Source organism: Hemiscyllium ocellatum, chromosome 47, assembly GCF_020745735.1.
Source record: "Hemiscyllium ocellatum isolate sHemOce1 chromosome 47, sHemOce1.pat.X.cur, whole genome shotgun sequence".
Taxonomy (NCBI): domain Eukaryota; kingdom Metazoa; phylum Chordata; class Chondrichthyes; order Orectolobiformes; family Hemiscylliidae; genus Hemiscyllium; species Hemiscyllium ocellatum.
Window position 1 is genome coordinate 22,282,933 of NC_083447.1, and position 15,387 is coordinate 22,298,319.

The following is a 15,387-nucleotide window of genomic DNA, read 5'->3' on the forward strand; positions in this document are numbered from 1 at the left end:
CCCCCAGTCTAACTCCCGAGGCTTGCATCCTGCGTTCCTCACCTGGGGTTTGTGTGTTTGGTATGTCCCAAACCCCTCACCTCATTACATGGGGTCACATCAGTTTTGTCGTGACTCATGGTTCACTCAGTTTTGGAATATAGACTGTATTCAGGTACCTTTTAAAAGGTAACTTCTGAACCATTCTGAGCATTGGGGCAAGTACCCCAGGGTGGGCCGAAGTGCCTGTTCCTGTACTATGTTCTATACGTCCTTTAAGCCGCTTGCCAAGCTGCTGTTAGCCACCTCCACAAGGCTTCTTATTATTCCACATCATGGTGAGGTACTCACCTAGCCGTGTTGTGGCTAGGCTTATTCATCCACAGACCGAATAATGTTCTGGGAACCTGAGCTCGAATCCCACCACGGTAGATAGTGGAATTTACATTCAATAATAATCTGGAAAAAAAAGTGTAATGATGACCACAAAACTTCCCAACAGGAAAAGAAAACAACCTAGTTCACTAATATTCTTTTGGAAAGGAAACTGCCATCCTTACCTGGCCTACACGTGACTCCAGACCCATTTTGTGTGGTTGACTCTTAACTGCCATCTGGGTAATTAGGGATGGGCAAAGAATGCTGACCTAGCCAGTGATGTCCATATTCCATGAATGAATTAAATCATTCATGTTCCTTTAATCTACCTGTAGATGAAAATTGCTCTTCTTACAACTGAAGTTGTAGGCATGAACATGTAGGCTTTGAACAGTTTACATCTTTAACTCTTTACAAATAAACTTTGACTCATTAACAAAAGAGATGGGAGAGAGAACAGCTTATTCTAAGCACTTAGGGATGCAGATTCAAGATTAGAATGGTGCTGGAAAAGCACAGTAGGTCAGGTAGCATCCTGATGAAGGGCTTTTGCCCGAAACGTCGATTTTCTTGCTCCTCGGATGCTGCCTGACCTGCTGTGCTTTCACAGCACTACTCTAATCTTGACTCTGATCTCCAGCATCTGCAGTCCTCACTTTCACTTAGAGATGCAGTTCAAGCGAAGACAACAGTTTACTCCACTTGTCTCAACAATCGCTCTGAGACTTTGAGTCTGGGCTTGCAGGCAAGCAGGGATAATAAGGACAGGGATAAGAAATTGTTCAGGAGAACAAGACAGCCTAATTTTCTCCTTCCAACTCCATTTTGATTCAACTCCCTCTCCCTCTCTCTACCTCTCCCTCACCTTTGTTGAGGTGCATTGCACCTAACGGATTTTGCACGTAAATTATTAAATTAGAAACACAAACAGTGGTTAATGGAGAAAAAAAAATACCGTGGGTGATTTGTTGATGGAAAAAGATACAATTGGTTGTGTACAAGAGTGCTTCTGGATATTAAAAAAAGAACAACTCAATTATTTGGGCTGTGGTACTTGTGTCCCAAGCTCTCAGATGCCAGAAATGCCATTGGTCTCCTAATTAGGCCCAGTTGGGGAGCTTCAAAGAATAGCAAAATCCTGTGAAACTGTGAATGTGAAATAAAAGCAGATGGTGCTGTAGAAACTCAGCAGGTCTGGCTGCATCTGTGAAGAGAGCAAACTTGAAGCATTAACTCTGTTTCCTTCTGCATAAATGCTGTTGAGTTTTTGTACATTTGACATTCCTGAATTATGGAGGTTAACTTGAAAGACTAAGATGCTTAGGTGCAGGCCCAAGTCTTTAGTATAACAGACTAAGCAGAATTGAAGACAGTATAAAGTCAGAAGTCACACAACACCAGGTTATAGACCAACAGGTTTATTTGAAATCACAAACTTTCGGAGCGCTACTCCTTCATCAGGTGAAGTTTCACCCAACTTGTGCTTTCAAGTAAACCTGTTAGACTATAACCTGGTACCATGGGATTTCTGACTTTGTCCACCCCAGTCCAACACCAGCACTTCCCCTTCATTAAATCGGTATAAGAGAAGATGGGAGAAGGTATTTCATGCAGTAATGAACTGAGTAGTGTATGAAACAGAATACTGGAGGGTATGGAGATATCTCCATCACAGAATGTAAAAAAAAGATTAAAATTAACGTTTATGTTTTGATCGTGAGGAATCGAGAAGTGCTTTTTGCCTTACATGCAGTCTTAAGTTTCGGAACCTTTGTTTACATGAGTGCAAGGATGTGGAAAGGATCCATGAGCACATCTTTTTTGTGAGGTTTTCTTTCTTTGGTGACCACTTCTGTTTTTTAGTGAAAATAGTGTTTGCTTTGCACGTGAAGATCTGGGGCCAGATTGCGGGGAATGATACTTTACTTCAGAAAATTACATGTTTCCTTTTCACAATTTCTTACAGGCTGAGAAATCTGTGCATGACCTCAGCCAAGAGATCTATTTGAAGGATATCTCTGTTCCACCGTTCAGTCACATGATCACAGCATTGACACCTCACTCGCGATACAGAATCCGGCTGGCCTGCAGCACAGATATTGGCGCCTCCCCATGGAGCAGCTGGGTGACAGCGGAAACACTTGAAGGAGGTGAGGGTGGAGGAACTGTTCCCACTCGTGAATAACTGTCAGGCGTCAGTGTTAGTTCCTAGTGATGCTCCCAGGGCATTAGCAAGAGAGTACTACACTGTCAGAGGTACTGTTTATCCAAAAAGTTTTTAAACTGAGAGTTTATTTTGCTGTTTCATTTGAATGTAAGATATTCCATACTTTAAATTTTAATATCTATTTCTGTTTCCGTATGTGTACATTTTCCTTTGAATTAACACATAAAAACAGATCATCTGATGTTCATGACAGTTTGTCGCGCAGTAATTAATTACTCCAAACCTACATCAGAACAATTACAACGTTACAAAACAAAGATTTTATATCATACAAAAAGAGAAATTGCTGGAGAAACTCAGCAGGTTTAACAGCATCTCTGGAGAGCAAACAGAGTTCATGTTCAAGTCCAGTGGTCTTCTATTTTCTCTCTGTAGGTGCTGTCAGACCAACTGAGTTTCACCAGCAATTTGTTTCTGTAGCAGACTTCCAGCATCTGTAGTTCTTTGTTTTATCATATATCCCACCATGGGTTTGCCTCCAACATGATGTTTTACTTGATGTGGCAATGCTTATGTTATCTTCCCTGTTATAAGAAACTGGGCGTGGATACTGTGATAGTAAAGAATCCAGCAGAGATTCATCACAACTAAATATATGAACGATAATTACATCCCTCTGGCACAGAAGTGTTTGTGTTAATATTACACTAAAACGTTATAAAAGAGAAGCATGATTCCACAGCTCTACATTGGGGAGACAGGACGCCAACTTGCGGATCACTTCAGAGGACATCTCTGGGACACCCGCACCAACCAACTCCACCGCCCTGGGGCCGAACACTCCACCAAGGATATGCAGGTCCTGGGTCTCCTCCATTTCCAAACCCTAACTACCTGATGTCTGGAAGAATAATGCCTCATCTGCAATCACACGGCATCAATGCAGATTTCACCAGTTTCCTCATTCTCCCCACCCCCCCACCCCCCATCTGATCCCAGTCCCGGATCTGATCCCAGTCCCAGGCCTCCAACTCAGCATCGCCCTCTTAACCTGTCCATCTTCCTTCCCATCTATCCGCTCCACCCTCCTCCCGACCTATCACCCTCACCTTTATCTAACTATCACATTCCTAGCTACCTTCCCCCCAGCCCCATCCCCTCTCCTATTTATCTCTCAGCCCCTCAGGCCCACAACCCTCATTCCTGACGGAGGGTTTATTCCCAAAACATCATTTCTCTTGATCCTCGCATGCTGCCTGACCGGCTGTGCTTTTCCAGTGCCACACTCTCGACTTCCACAGTGTCATGCTTGTTTTATCATTTTTATTGCTCCCTTTAAAAAAAAAGCTTTTGGGTATCCATAATAATGTCAAAATGCAACTCTTGCATACAAGTTTCCTCGGGGATGCTTTCGATGGACTGGGTGTTGTGAACAGCAGCGTTTTGAAAACAGTATTTGTGGAAAAGTAAAGCTGGAGAACTGCCGAATCTGAAATCCGTTGCCTTTAAAAGGGACAGCAGCAGTTCAAGGAGGCAGCTTTCAACTACCTTCACAAGGGCAACTTAGGATGGGCAATAAATGCTGGTCCAGTCAGCAATGGCCATGTCTCTTGATTGAATCTCTTCTTAATTAAAGCATGTAAATCAGTGTTATTCAGTGTTTTAACCATGAGACGTACATTGCCATGTGGAAATCCAGATGAAGTTGCTCAGTGAAACTGTTAGGCCAGCAAGAAAGAAATGATTTCTGCTGGTGGGGAACTAGGGGGAAATGACCAGAAATTAGAGCCAAATCTTTTAGGAGTCAAAGATGATATTTACTTGATATTGTCTGCCATAAATGGCAATTTTCTTAACATTTTGTTCATGGGATGTCACCACTGCTAGCCAGACCAGCACTTATTGCTCGTCCCTAATTACCCTTGAGAAGGTGGTGGTGAGCTGCCTCCTTAAACTGTTGCACTTCCTGCTGGAGGTAGGCCTGCTATGTCTTCTGGGAGGAATTGACCAAGCAGCACTGAAGGAACGATCAGTTTCCAAGTCAGGATGACTAACAGGCTATGATCCCCATTCCTGGGAATGGGCAGGGAGATGCAAATAACTGGGTGGTTTGGTCTCAGAGAGATGCTCACCCCTTTCTTGCCATTTTGGCAGTTAAGTTCTGGAAGGAAATGTCCATGGGTGGCCTTCATGACCTGCCAGCAATTAAAGCCCTTAATGCATTCACAAACAGTTGCAGGCCTCAATCCACCACTGGCTCTGAATGAATTTTTGGGACCTAGTCAGGTGAATCCCAGAACTCTGTGAGAAGCTAAGGAAGTCCCTTGCTGAGATATTTGTATTATTAATAGCCATGGATGAGGTGTTGAAAGACTGGAGGGCAGCTAATGTGATGCCATTGTTTAAGGAAGGTGGTAAGGAAAAACCTGGGAACTCTACACTGGTGAGCCTGCTGTCAGTGATGGATAAATTGTTAGAAGGGATTCTGAGGGACAAGATCTACAAGTATTTGGAAAGGCAGTGACGGATTAGGAATAGTCAACGTGGCTTTGTGCATGGGAAATTGTGTTTTGCTAACTTGACTGAGTTTTTTCAAGAAGTGACAAAGAAGATTGATGAAGGCAGAGTGATGGATGGTGTCCATATGGACTTCAGCAAAGTGTTCGAAAAGGTTCCGCATGGTAGACTAGTTACCAAGGCTAGATCACATGGAATTCTGGGAGACCGAGCCATTTAGATACAAAATTGACTTGAAGGTAGAAGACAGAGGGTGTGGTGGAGGGTTGTTTTGAGGATTCGAGGCCTGTGACCAACAGTGTGCCGCAAGAATCAGAGCTGGGTCTACTTCCTTTTGTCATTTACATAAATGATTTGGATGTGATTATCGGAGGAATGCTAAGTAAGTTTGCAGATGACACCAAAAATGGTGGTGTGGTGAACCATGAAGAAGACTACCTCAGGTTACCTCGGATCTTGATCAGATGGGCTAATGGGCTGAGGAGAATCAGATAGAGTTTGAATTAGACAATTGTGAGATGTTGCACTTTGGAAAGGCAAGTCAAGACAGGACTTATACACTTAATGGTAGGGTCCTAGGGAGTGTTGCCAAGCCAATAGATAGTGTGATCCAGGTTCATACTTTCTTAAAGGTGGAATCACAGGTTGACAGGGTAGTGAAGAAAACTTTTGGTACACTTATCTTTATTGGTCAGTGCATTGAGTATTGGAGTTGGGAGGTAATGTTGTGGCTGTACAGGACATTGGTTAGGCCACAATTGGACTACTGTGTGCAATTCTGGTCTCCCTGCTATCAGAAGGATGTTGTGAAACTTAAAAGGGTTCAGAAAAGATTTACAAGGATGTTGTTATGGTTGGAGGTTTTGAGCAATAGGGAGAGGCTGAATAAGCTGGGGCTATTTTCCCTGGAGCATCAGAGGCTGAGATTTGATGGTTTATAGGGTTTATAAAATCATGAGGGGCATGAGGAATAGCCAATGTCTTTTTATTAGGGTAGGTGAATCTAAACAAGAGGCATAGGTTTAAGGTGAGAAGGAAATGATTTAAAAGGGACCTAAGGGGTAACTTTTTCACGTAGAGGGTGGAGCGTGTATGGAATGAGCTGCCCAAGGAAGTAGTGGAGACTGGTACAATTATAACATTTAAAAGGCATCTGGATGGGTATATGAATAGATGGTTATGGGCCAAATGCTGGCAAATAGGACCATATTAATTTGAGTTATCTGGTCGGCATGTACAAGTTGGACTGAAGGATTTGTTTCCATTATGGACAACTCTATGGCTCAATTACCTTCCCTGTAGGTGAGAAAAATGACTGCTTTTCTCATAGGAAAACCAGAGCAACCTGACTGCTGGAAGAGTGGTGCCCTCCAGTGAAGCCAATCTGGAGGCTATCAGGGCATGGATGGTTGCAGGGGATATTGACAGCCACATCTTCCCTTGTGTCCAAGCCCTCAACAATCTGTAATCACCAGCTCACCAAATCTACTCTTGGATGCCCTGCTTTTCACAGCTCAGGCCTCCAATGACATTCTTCAGTATCCTGAGGCCACTAACGCCTGATTGACTGTGTGCCAGGCCAGGAACTCAGTGCCAATAGGTGCTTGATCTGGACAGCTTTCTCACTGGTAGAGGTGGGAAATTAACCACTTCAAAGTCGCAGACTGTGCACTAAGACCAAAATCACAACCACCGTATTGGTAGCATCCACACAGAAGCCATTTGGCCCATTAAGACCAGCAATACCGGTGCTCTAAGTCCCATTTCAAACAACCACCCACCTTCACAATGCTTCACTGTCCCACCCACATCCCTGTCCCCTACAAGTTTACTTCCTTCCAGTGCCCATTGAATTTCCCTTTGAAATCTTCATTGCCTCCACTTAAGCTGCTCTTGTGGGCAGTGAGTTTGAGGTCATTACCACTTATCACATGTAAACAAGCCCAATCCCTGCATCACACACCGGCTAACCCCAGCTTTATAACCAACAGTTTCTGACCTAGCCAGGACGGGAGATTTGAATGGGAAACAGGCCAATGGATTGGATGACCATCTTCTGATTCTCGATCTAATTAACCTTTCTCAATTGGTGTGCGTAGGGCAAACATAGAAACCAGCCAAGTGTGCCCTCAGGTCTGGGTAACAGTTAGAACATTCATCCATTGAGGACTGGATGGTGCTGCTGTTGGCATCAGTACTGATATTGATAACTGAAGAACCAGATATGCTTGCCTGGCTCTACTTTTTCTGTTCATTCATGGGATATGGGCATTGTTGGCTGGGCTAGCATTTGTTACCCAAACCTCGTTGCCCTTGAGAAGGTAGTGGAGAGCTACCTTCTTGAACCACTGCAGTCCATATGCCATGGGTTGATCGACAATGTCCTTAGTGAGGGAATTCTAGGATTTTGTCCCAGCAACAGTGAAGGAAAGGTGATATATTTCCAAATCATGTTGGTGAGTAGTGGTGTTCCCATGTCTCTGCTGCCCTTGTTCTTGTTAGAGCTGATTATGGATTGGGAAGGTGATGTCTAAGAATCTTCGGTTGTAAAATATGTATGTCTTGTGAAGCTAACAAAATCAATGTTAAACCTTCAGGAATTTAACACAATGAGAGCCATAGGAAGTGTTTCAGTTAGGTGGAATTCTGTGTCTGGGATTTGAATTGTTCTTGGGCGAGAGCCCAGTTATTGGAGGTGCCAGCTTAAACTGCTGTACATTTCTGAATCAGATCCCAAACTCGACATTTCTTCCAAACACGTCTTCGGAAATTGCAGCCAAGTCGTCTTCTCATTCAGCAACATGGTATAAGAAAAGTGGTCGAGGTTCAGTTTGTTGACAGAGATAGGATTTGTAGATAGAGGTATGTTTCATTATTTAATTTCTTCCGACTTACAAGCTGACCCATTAGGAAGGAAGGAGACTGCCAAATATTACAGGAATTAATGTTTGATTTGGCATCCTTCCCTGCTCTAAAGTGCCAATGCTTATTTAGTCCCTGATAAGGCAATGCTTCATGTGAGCCAAACAGCCAAATCAGACTATTTTTCGTATCGTCATTCCAGTCTGGGATCATGGCTCTCAGGAAGAGCGCTATGCATTCACACAGATCAAGGCTATGTCACAGAGTTATGGATAGAGGCAAATGCTGAGTTGTAGCAACCAAACAAGTAGGTTATTTATTATATTGAATCGGTTTCCAAAATCGAGATTTTTAAGTGACTTTGTTTTAAACAAACAAACAGAAGTTACATATCCTAAGGCAGAAAATTTGATAAGGAGACTTAAAATATGTATTTCTTAGGTTTAAAAACAGAAGAACAGAGAGACTTTTCTGGACCATTATATCTCAGTAGTCAATGTGAGAAAGTCTGGAAACTGCACCTTAGGACAGTTTCGGAACACATACAAAGGAGGTTGGTCAGAATGGGGACAGGATCATCAATTATTGGGCATGGCCAAGCATACTCCTTAAACAAGGGAGTCTATTATAGGATGAGGGAGGCGTTTGCTAAAGTAGACTGGAAGCAAAAACCTTATGGTGGAACAGTTGACAAACAGTGGAGGACTTTCAAAGCAATTTTTCAAAGTGCTCAGCAATATTTTAGACCAGTGAAAAGGAAGGCTGTAGGAAAAGGGGTAATCTGCCATGGATGGCTAAGGAAATAAGGGAGGCTGTCATGTTGCAAGAGAAGGCATAAAAAGTGGCCAAGATCAGTTGGAAACTAAAAGATTGGGAAAGCTTTAGAAGTCAACAGAAAGTCATCAAAAAGCTATGAAGCAAAGTAAGATAGATTATGAGAATAAACTAGCTCAGAATATAAAGACAGATAGCAAATGTTTTCTATAAGTATATAAAACGAGAAAGAGGGACAAAGTAAACATTTGTCTTTTAGAGGACAAGAAAGTGGGGTTTAGTAATGGGATATGAGGAAATGGCTGAGGCTTGAATAGATATTTTGTGTCAGTCTTCACAGTAGAGGACATGAATATTATATCAGTAATTGACAGAGACAAAGATAGGTGAGGATCTGGAAACAATCACTATCACAAAAGAAATAGAATTGGGTAAGTTAATGGAGCTAAGGGTAGACAATTCTCCTTAGAGAAAGTGAGGACTGCAGATGCTGGAGATCAGAGCTGAAAAATGTGTTGCTGGAAAAGCACAGCAGGTCAAGCAACATCCAAAGAGCAGGTGAATCAATGTTTCCGTTCAGAGGGGTGGTGTGGACTTGTTGGGCCGAAGGGCCTATTTCCACACTGGAGAGAATCTAATCTAGTGGTGTGCCTCAGGGATCAGTATTGGGACTGTAATTATTCACAGTTGAAAATCACACAACACCAGGTACAGTTCAACAGGTTTATTTGAAAGCACTAGCTTTCGGAGCACTGCTCCTTCATCAGGTGGTTGTCAACTATTGGACATGTTGGACGATAACCTGGCATTGTGTGATTTTTAACTTTGTATACCCCAGTCCAACACCGGCACCTCCAATTTGCAATTATTCACAATTTACATAGATGATTTGGAGTTGGAAGCCACATATTGTGTGACAAAGTTTGCAGATGACACTAAGATGAGTGGTAAAGCAAAGTGTGCAGAGGACTGTGAAACTTTGCAAAGGAACATAATTTAAGTGAGTGGGCAAAGGTCTGGCAGATGGAGTACAATGTTAATAAATGTGAATTCATACATTTTGGTAGGAATGACAATAAAAAGGACTCCTATTTGAATGGTAAAACATCACAGCAAGCTGCTGTACAGAGGGACCTAGGTGTCCTTATGCATGAATCTCAAAAGGTTGGACTGCAGGTGCAACAGGTAATTAAGAAGGCAAATGGAATATTGTCCTTCATCGTTAAAGAAATTGAATTTAAAAGCAAAGAGGTTATGTTGCAGGTTATGTGCTGGTGAGGCCGCACCTGGAGTTCAGCATTCAGTTTTGGTCTCCTTACTTGAGAAAAGATGTACTGGCACTGGAGGCAGTATAGAGGAGGTTCACTCAGTTAATTCCAAAGTTGAAGGGGTTGCCTTATGAGGAGAGACTGAGTAGACTAGGATTATATTCATTGGAATTTAGAAGAATAAGGGAGGATCTTATAGAAACATTTAAGATTATGTAGGTGAAACTAGGACAAGAAGGCACAGCCCCAAAGTTAGGGGGAGCAGATTTAGGACTGAACTGAGAAGGATATTCTTCACTCAGAGGATTGTGAATCTATGGAATCCCCTGCCCAGTGAAGTTTGTGAGACTTTCTCAGTGAACGTTTTTAAAGTTAAGATAGATAATTTTTGGAACAGTAAAGGAATTAAGGCTTATGGTAAGTGGAGCTAAGGCTATGAAAAGATCAGCCATGATCTTATTGAATGGGGGAGCAGTCTCAAAGGGTCGGGTGGCCTACTCCTGCTCCAAGTTCTTATTGTTCTTATTCTGTGTGTTCACTTGGGAACCGAAGAGGTTACAAGGTGGCCGAGTTTTTAGGACAGTGGCAAGTTTTGATGATGAGAGAAGAACACTTCCTGTAGCATAGCTAAGACTCGTTGTATGTTGTTGTAGATCAGGCAGCCTGGATTCAAGTCTCACCTGCTCAAGAGGTGTGTAATACTGCTGTAAGTTGAAGATTCATATAATAGAATACCGACAGTGTGGAAAGAGGCCATTCAGCCCATCGAGTCCACACTGACCCTCCAAAGCCGCAGCCCCACACTCTATTCCCATAACCCCACATATTACCATGATTAATCCTGGAATTACCAACAATTTATCATATCTTTGGACTGTGGGAGGAAACTGGAGTACCTGAAGGAAATCCACACAGGCATGGAGAAAACATGAAAACTCTGCACACACTATGACCCGAGCTGGAATCAAACCCGGGTTCCTGGTGTTGTGAGGCAGCAGCACTAAGCACTGAGCCACTCTATTGTCCCCAAATCATTTTTGAAACGTCTAGAGGCAAGTTGAGGAAATATCTTTTAGCTTATTTAGTATACAAGATCTGAAATGTTCTGGAAATAGGATGTAAGTGGATTCTATAAATAATTTGGAAATGGACTATGTCTTGAAGTTGAAAATCTTATGGTCTTGCAAACAGCATCAGTGTGGGATGAAACACAACTACTCTTACAAAGAGCTAGTAGGAATGGGATGGGTCAAATGGCCTCCCTCAGTCTGTAAGCTGATATGATTTATGATTTGAAAGCATTGGAGAGGATGTGGAAGAAATTTAACAGAATAGCTCTCGGTTTAATGTTCTTTAGCTTGTGGACACCAGAATCTAAAGTTGTTCTCTTTCAAGTAGGTAAAGGGGAGATTGAAGTTGAGAATTAAAATGCATTTTGAGAGAGTGGGAACAGAGAATTTCATTGGCAGTAACCAGAGGGCAAAGAGTTAAGATAATTGGCAAAAGATCCAACAGGAAACAAGGATCTTTTTACCACATTGTTATGATAACCAGGAGGAACAAAACAAATGTAATGTATTTCAATAAAGAGTGATTAAGACATGACAAATGTAATAATAGAAAGGAAGCTATATATATAGATGAATAGATGCAAAAGTTAAGGTGGAAATTATTTTTAATTTCTAAAAATAGGGTCATTGTACATGCGCAAAAAAATCCAGGTGAGCACATGCAGTCGGCACTCATCGTTGGTGCCAGCAGACGAAGGCTTGGATTTGGACAGATTCCTGAACAGGGAAATTTTATATGGCTACAGAGAACAAGTGGAATAATGGGATCATACGGAGAGCTCGCATAGCAGCATTGTCTCGTCTCGGCACAGTTGCTCAGTGGTTAGTTCTGCTGCCTCACAGCACCAGAGACCAGGGTTTGATTCCACCCTCAAGCAACTGCCTGTGTGCAGTTTACATATTCTCCCTGTATCTGTGTGGGTTTCTTCCGGATGCTCCAGCTTCCCCTCTCAGTCCAAAGATGTGCAAGTTAGGTGAATTGACCGTGCTAAATTGCCCATAGTGTCCAGGGATATGCAGGCTAGGTGGATTTGCTATGGGAAATGCAGGATTATAGGGTGGGTCTGGGTGGATGCTTTTTGGAGGGTCAGTGTTGACCTGATGGGCCAAATGGCCTGCATCCACTCTTTAGGGATTGTATAATTCTAACATTGATAAAAATATAAAAACTTAGGATGAAATGCTGTTTTGCAACACCAGCTATGAACAGATCTAACAGCTCAAACTGGGCATCCATGAGGCGCTGTGGGTCATCACAGCAGCAGAATTACACTTAACACAATCTGCAGCCTCATGGCCCAGCAGTCTACCATTATCAACAAGCCAGGGGATCAACCCTGGTTAGCGAAGGGCATGCCAGGAACAGCAAGAGATACACCTGAAAATGAGGTGCAGATGCAACACAGGAGTACTTGCATACCAAACTGTGGAATCAGTATGTGATAGACCAAGAAAAAGCAATTTCACAACTGATGGATCAGATCTAAGCTCTGCAGACCTGCCACATCAGCAGTGGACTGAAAAAAAAAGCACTGGAGGAGGAAACTTCAGAAATATCCCCAACCTGGACAATGTACTGGCTGAGAGCATCAGTGCAAAAAAGACAACGTTGGAACATTGCAGGATCTTCAGCCAGAAGAGCTGGTGAATTGTCCATCTTGACCTCTGCCTTATATCACAGTTACCAGTCTTCAATTTGATTTGCTCCATATAATATCAAGAAATAGTTGAAGGTACTGCATAATGCATAGGCTAAGGGCCTTGACAACATTTCAGCAAATAGTACTGAAGATTGAAGCAGCCAAGCTGTTGCAGCACAAAACAATACCAACATGAACTTGGCAATGTGGAAAATTGCTCAGGTGTTCCTTTCCATAACAGATTGGGACATACCCAGGTACGGAAATGGTTGGGTTTGGGACATAGTCATACCCGAGTAATCATACCTCAGAAACAACATCAAGCTGTTGACTAGTCTGTGAGACACCTCTCTCAGTTTGAGAACATGCCCCTGAATACTAGTAAGCAGGATTTTGCAGGTCCGACAAAGCTGGGATTGCCGTCAACATTTCTGGTGCCTTGTTTGATGCTGATGGTTCATCCAGTTTTATTCCTTTGCTTTGACATAGAGGTTTAGTGCAATTGGGTGGCTTGCCACACTATTTCAGATGGCAGGAAGGGTCAGACACATTTCGGCCATTGCTCCACCTTTATTTCAATTCTGGCTGATCTTGGGCTTAAATACCCTGTCTGTTCCTGATATCCTTTGATTTCCTGAGAAATGTCTACTCCAGCCTTAAATATATTCAACAATGGAGAATGCCAAAGGCCCTCAACTCTTTGAGTGAAGTAATCGCTTCTCATCTCAGTCCAAAATGATAGTTCCCAAATCCTCACACTATGCCACCATGTTTTCGATTACCTGACCAATGGAGCTTCCAGAGGATGTGTTGAGTTATTGTAGTAACACACAGGGGCACACCTGGAGGCAGATCCTGCTGACCACAAAACAACACATCCCTGACTCAGAGGAGGAGTGGTATGCCTCTGCTTTGTAATTTCTTGCAAATCCTTTGTTTTGATGCTCAGACTGGTTTTGCATAAGCTGTTTGTTGTACATTGTGATTATCTTTCTTTTCTGTAACAGTGAGGAATAACACCCATCTTTTTGTTTTCCTTTTTAAGAGCCAGACACAGCCCCAAGCAACATAACCTTCCTGTACAATGGCAGCGCTCTGCTCTTCAAATGGGAGAAACCATCCACAGGCCTTAATGGGATCTTGCAAGGATACAAAGTGGCATACCAGGACCAAGACAATGCAGAGGTGAATGGCTTTCAGATTTTGTAATTTTGTAATTTTGTTAACATGCATGCAAAGCTTTGGCTTATTCCAACTCTTACTGGATGGACTATCCCACATAGCCTGCTTCACTTCATTCCTGATCTGTCTAAGCAACTAAAATCTCACTCTACTCTTCCCTAATGCTACAAACCTCAATAATTCCTGGTTTGCCATCCCAAAGGTAGTCTTTAAGCATTGAAATCCAATTAACAGTTGCCAAATTGTTTCCACTTTGTCTTCCATCAGCTTCTCAGCTATTCTGTCCTTCTCCTGTAGGCTGTTGATACTTAATTTCCTGGATCAGGAAGGAAACACTTGAGTTTATAAAGCACTTTCTATCATCTCAGGATGTCCTGGTGTGCTTTATGCTCTGCTAGAGGAAGTGGTGGAGACTGACACAACTGCAACATTTAAAAGGCATCTGCATGGGTTTATGAGTAGGAAGGGTTTAGAGAGATATGGACTAAGTGCTGGCAAATGGGACTAGATGAGGTTAGGATATCTGCTCAGCATGGACGAGTTGGACCGAAGGGTCTGTTTCCGAACTGTACATCTCTATGTCAATTTTCTTAAATCTAGTCACTGCTGTAATGTGGGAAACATGAAGCCTGATTGTCACACAGTAAGTTTTATTTATTTGTTCATGGGAAGTGAGTGCCATTGGCTCAATCAACTGTTATTGCCCATCCCTAACTGCCCTTCAATTGAGTGTCCTATTGGTCAATCCAGAGGGCAGTTGAGAATCAACTGCATTGCAGTGGCTCTGGAGTCACATGTAGACTAGACCAGTAGGGGCATTAGTGAACCAGTGGGGTTTTTATGACAATCAATAGTGGTTACATGGTCGCCATCAACCCAGGCTTTAATTCTACGTTTTTAGTGACTCAAAATTGCCAGAGTGGGATTTAAACTCATGTCCCCAGAATATTATCCTCAGGTTCTGGATTAATAGTTCAGTGACATTGCCACTAAGTCACCTTCTCCCCAAACAACTATATAATGTTAATGAGATCACCTGGTTTTGTGATGTTAATTGATAAATAAACACTTGCCAGGGTACCAAGGAGTTTTTATTCAGGATAAATCCTCGGACCGTGAACATCCACCTGAAAGCGGAGCTGAGGCTGTTATAAAGGTTCCTAAAAGTTGGTCCCTCTGCTGGTACAGCTCTTCCTCAGTGATGCCATGGGTTGACAGCCTGAAATTTATTGGAGATGCAACATCCTCTGCACAATACAACCAGCAGGGATGGCAGAGAAATAAGAAAAAAACAAAATGAGAAAGAAATGTTGGTTCCAATTCTGTAAAGAAAATTGGTGTGAATGAGGAGGGAGTTCTTAGTATGAGAAAATTAAAAGACATTCAAACCATTTAGGAGCTTGCACTCTGGAAATGTTATTTATTGATCTTGTTCGAACAGACTTAGCTGTGGAAAATAGATAATACTGACCAGATGCAACTTTAGGCCATGGGGTTGGAGTTATGCAATAGGTTTCAGCTAACCATCCACTGCTGGCACATAAGCTTCT

At 42.5% G+C, this 15,387-nt stretch overlaps 1 protein-coding gene across 1 annotated transcript in view; it reads left to right on the plus strand.

Moving 5' to 3' along the window:
* Positions 1-15,387, plus strand: part of LOC132836669 (tyrosine-protein kinase receptor UFO) — a 215,348-nt gene that overhangs the window by 95,604 nt on the left and 104,357 nt on the right. Inside the window, exons 7-8 of the mRNA XM_060856058.1 lie at positions 2,324-2,507; positions 13,701-13,840. Coding sequence (XP_060712041.1) covers positions 2,324-2,507; positions 13,701-13,840 — 324 coding nt within the window. The remainder of the gene's footprint in view (positions 1-2,323; positions 2,508-13,700; positions 13,841-15,387) is intronic.